Here is a 3,782-nt window from a genome sequence, read left to right as displayed (position 1 = left end):
TAAGCAGCTGTCAGCAGGGAGGGGGCTGCGGGCAGGAGAGGGGGAGGGGAGGGAGAGGCCGCTGTTATCAGGCTGGATGGCCAGCCTTTAGCTGCTGCCCTGATGTCTTATCTCAAGTATGCTCCTGTCTTGCAAGTTTAAAAACCTCCCTAAAAAGACACAAATGGGGGCAGGGCTCGAGTTCGGCCCTAACACGCTCCAGCGCCCCTCCCCCATTCCCAGCGCCCCAGGAGCCCCTAACTCAGCCCCACCGGAGGATGGTAGGTGCCAGGCAGTCCCCGGGGGGGTCAGCGATCACCTGGAACCCTGCACACCGCTTCCCCCTCGGGCAAGGACCCCCTGCCCTCAATAAAGAGAAGAGGTTTGTTTCAGTAAATTTATTGTCAAAAACTCAAAGGTGCAGCAGCATAATCCTTCCGAAACCCGAGCATCGCCCGGCCCGCTGGTGCACAGCGGTGCTGCTCAGTCCGACGGAGCTCCTGCAACTGTCGTCCAGGCCTCGCCCGCCTGGCCTTTCCCCTCCTTCCTGTCGAGAGCGCGCAGGCTGCTGAGTCACGCCTGCCCGGCCGGTGCGTCCTTCCCGGGCCCCGTGGCCCACGACCCGCCTCCGGCCTTCCCGGGCAAGCGGCCGCTCCCCACACTCGCAGAGTCCCGGGCTGGGGGCCAGACTTGCCCCTGCCGCCGCCGCCGCCGCCGCCGCCGCCGCCGCCGCCGCCGGGCCCCTCCTGCAGGGGACCGCCCCTCCTCGCAGCTCTCCACGCAGCGCTCCGGACCGGCGCCCCACCTCCGAGGGCGCGTCCACAGAGCCAGCCGCGCGCTAGGCGCCCCGGGACGTCACCGCGTCGATCAGACCAAGGCCCCCTCCGGGCTGTCACTCGGGGAGGGTGATACTGGGCACCCAGTCGTTGACACTGCGGCTCTCCTCGCAGAACAGGCTGAGCTTCTCCAAGGCGGGGTCCTTCCACGCGTCCTCATTGGGGTTCTGCGGGCAGAGCGCAGAGGTCAGCCTGGCTGGCCGCCGGCCGCCGGCCGCGGCGGGGCGACACCCGGGCGGAGGCGACACTCACCGAAATGAGGATGCAGTGTAGGTCTCCCGACGCGGCCTCCTCGTCGCCCGCGCCCACGATCGCCGCCAGCCGCTGTACGTCGCCCACGCGCACGATGTCGATGTCGTTCTCGCAGCAGAACGCCTGGATCAGCGTAAAGTGGATCTGCAGAGCGATGTCGCCCTCGTCCTCCTCGTCGGCGGCCAGCACGCAGAAGGTCACGTTGTCGGGGTCCCTGCGCGGGCGGGGAGGGGGCGGTGAGGGCGAGGCGGCGAGCCCGGGGTGCCCCGCCGCCGCCGCCCCCCCCCCCCAGCCCCCGGTCGCTCCCACCCGGGGCCGCGTCCACACTCACACGTTCAGGACTTTGGCGGACTCATAGACGCCGGCGGTGAGACGGCCCTGGCGCTGTGCCGACAGCAGCAGCTCGTGCAGCGCTTTCCCGGCGCCCTGCATCCTGCGGACGAGCCAGCGCCGTGAGCGGGGACTGGCCAGAAGGCGCGGCGGGATCCCCCAGCCCCGGGGACACACCCCGGGCACCCCGGCCGAGGACAGGCACCTCGCTCGGGCGCCCCGGCTCCCGCCCAGCGGCTTCCCACCCGCGCGGCTCCCCGAAGGTGGCCGCCGGACCGGCTGCGTCCAGTACACGGCCAGGCTCCCCGCGCCCCAAGACATCGGCGCCCGGCGCCGACCCACCTGGCGGTGCTTTCGGGAACCGTGTCTTGGCCGCGGATTTCCTCCAGAGTCATGGTTCGGTCGGCGAGCAGCTAGCTAGTTATCCACGAAAGGAGCGAGGGGCGCGGACGCGGCGGGCACCGGGAGGCTGGGGCCACCCGGCGAGCGCACGGCTGGCAAGTGCGCCCCGGCCCGCCGCGCGCCCTTATATAGGCAGGGCCGCCCCGCCGCCAGCTGGCGCTAGGCTGCGCGCCCATTGGCCGGCGCTCGCTTTCTGATGCAAATGAGGCGGCGGCCGCGGCTCGTGCCAGAAGGCCACGTGGGTGAGGGGGTGCGGGGGATGACAATGCCTCAAATCTGCCGCTTTTGTCCGGGTGTTACCAGGCAGACTGGAGCCTGCAGATTTCACTCGCCTTTTTGTTGTTTTAAGTCCTTAAAAGGAAAAAGTTAAAAAAAAATATCTTGCTTGCTAATAGGACGCTGTAATTTGTGAAATGCACCTTTGGAGAAACTAAAGATTTGCTTTGCACTTATTTTTGTTGCTACCTTTCTATTTTCTTCTTTACTTTTAATTTCAAGTTTAGCAGACTGTTGCTTTGAAACCGGAACTTAAGTATAAAGCACCAGCTCGGGCTTTAAGCTTGCAAAGGGCCTCAGCACAGCTGCCTCGGGCGACAGCGCGAGTCCGCCCGCCAGGCCTCCCCGCACACTCAGCGCCCCGACCCCGCCGCCCTGGAGGGTCCCAGCCGACCTCCCCGCCCGCGGCCGAGCGCTGCGCTGCGCTGCGGGGCGCTGGGACGCGCGAGCAGATTGCGGCCGGCGCACGCGGCTCGTTTGCATTTCTATGGAGAGCGCACAATAGCGGAGGTCTGGCGTGTGGCGGTTTGCAGGAGGGACAATCCAGGCTTTCTCTTCATAGCGACACTGTCCACCTGCCGCAGGGTGGGGCTGCTAGGGCCCCGCCGCGCGTGGGGGTCGCGGGGCTGCCCGGCGCGTGGAGGTCGGGCCACGTGCCGCTCCTGCGCGCCTGGGTGCGCATCCCCAGCAGGGGCGCCGCTTTGCATGTGATTTCCCCCCCCCCCCCCCGCCCCGAGTCCTCCCACGGGGCTCTGCACTGTCTACGCAGCCAGGTGCGCTCCGCAGGGACCCGGAGCTCTTGTCCCCAGGGACTCGAAGAAGGCAGCTCGGAATCCCTTTCCCGGAGCGCCACCTACAGGCTGTCCAGAAAGACTCGGGCTACCCCCGCCCCCACTTCCGTTGGCTTCTAGGGGGTTGGCCCTGGCGGGTCCGCTGAGCCCCAACCCAGCTGCGCACTAATGGAAACCAGAGGAAGGGCTGCGCAAACCCACCCCGGGGGTGGGGCGGGGGGAATGAGGACAAAAGGACACTCCGACCCAGTCCTGATGGAGGCAGAGCCCAGATTTCTTAGGCTATTTTGAAATGTTTTAATGGCTTAAATATACGTATATAACAAGCTTGTTTGCCACTTATAACAACTAAAGCTAAAAGAGGTACACAGCCCCTGCTGTGAGGTCACCGTTTGGGGCCCGTAAGCCGGCACTTGCAGACTGCCCATGGACAGCATCACTTACGCTGTCGCGCCGGGGTGCGCTTCCTGGCCCCCTTTTCTAAGATCCTGGAGCCTGCACGGGGATTCGCAGCAAGCCCAGGCGCTGCTGCTAAACTTCTAGAAAGAGGACGACAGAATGAACTGGCGGCCTGCACACCCCCCAGTGGACTTAGACTCTGCGAAGGCAGGGCCGCTTCCGGGATTCGGAGAAGCCTGTGCGTGCTCACCTCCTGTCCCAGAAATCCCAGGTGTCTTCTTCTAGTGGCGAGAGCCAGGCACCTGACGCCTTCACCTGCTGCTGCTTCCTTTCCTTCTTTGCTGGTGGTTTGCAGAATGACGGTATGTCTTGATACAAAATGTTTATTTTTAAGGGACGGAGGTTTAGGTATTGATCTTTTTCTTTGTATTAAAAATCTTAAAATGTATTAATTCCAGGTCCCCAGGAAATGTTGCAGATAGAACTTACCGCACATCTTACCCCAGCCTCCCCACTT

At 64.6% G+C, this 3,782-nt stretch overlaps 1 protein-coding gene across 1 annotated transcript; it reads right to left on the bottom strand.

Annotated features, from left to right (window-relative positions):
• Positions 1 to 362: 362 nt before the first annotated feature.
• Positions 363 to 1,888, bottom strand: GADD45G (growth arrest and DNA damage inducible gamma). Its single transcript, XM_030294325.1, has 4 exons — positions 1,740 to 1,888; positions 1,399 to 1,500; positions 1,068 to 1,281; positions 363 to 982 (listed from the first exon to the last, which is right to left on the bottom strand). The coding sequence occupies exons 1-4, from the start codon at positions 1,790 to 1,792 to the stop codon at positions 872 to 874; spliced, it is 480 nt and encodes a 159-aa protein (XP_030150185.1). The 5' UTR covers positions 1,793 to 1,888; the 3' UTR covers positions 363 to 871.
• Between the last annotated feature and the right edge of the window lie 1,894 nt (positions 1,889 to 3,782).

This window comes from Lynx canadensis, chromosome D4, assembly GCF_007474595.2.
Source record: "Lynx canadensis isolate LIC74 chromosome D4, mLynCan4.pri.v2, whole genome shotgun sequence".
Taxonomy (NCBI): domain Eukaryota; kingdom Metazoa; phylum Chordata; class Mammalia; order Carnivora; family Felidae; genus Lynx; species Lynx canadensis.
The sequence above is the reverse complement of the archived record's forward strand: the minus strand, read 5'-3'. Positions and strand labels throughout refer to the sequence as shown.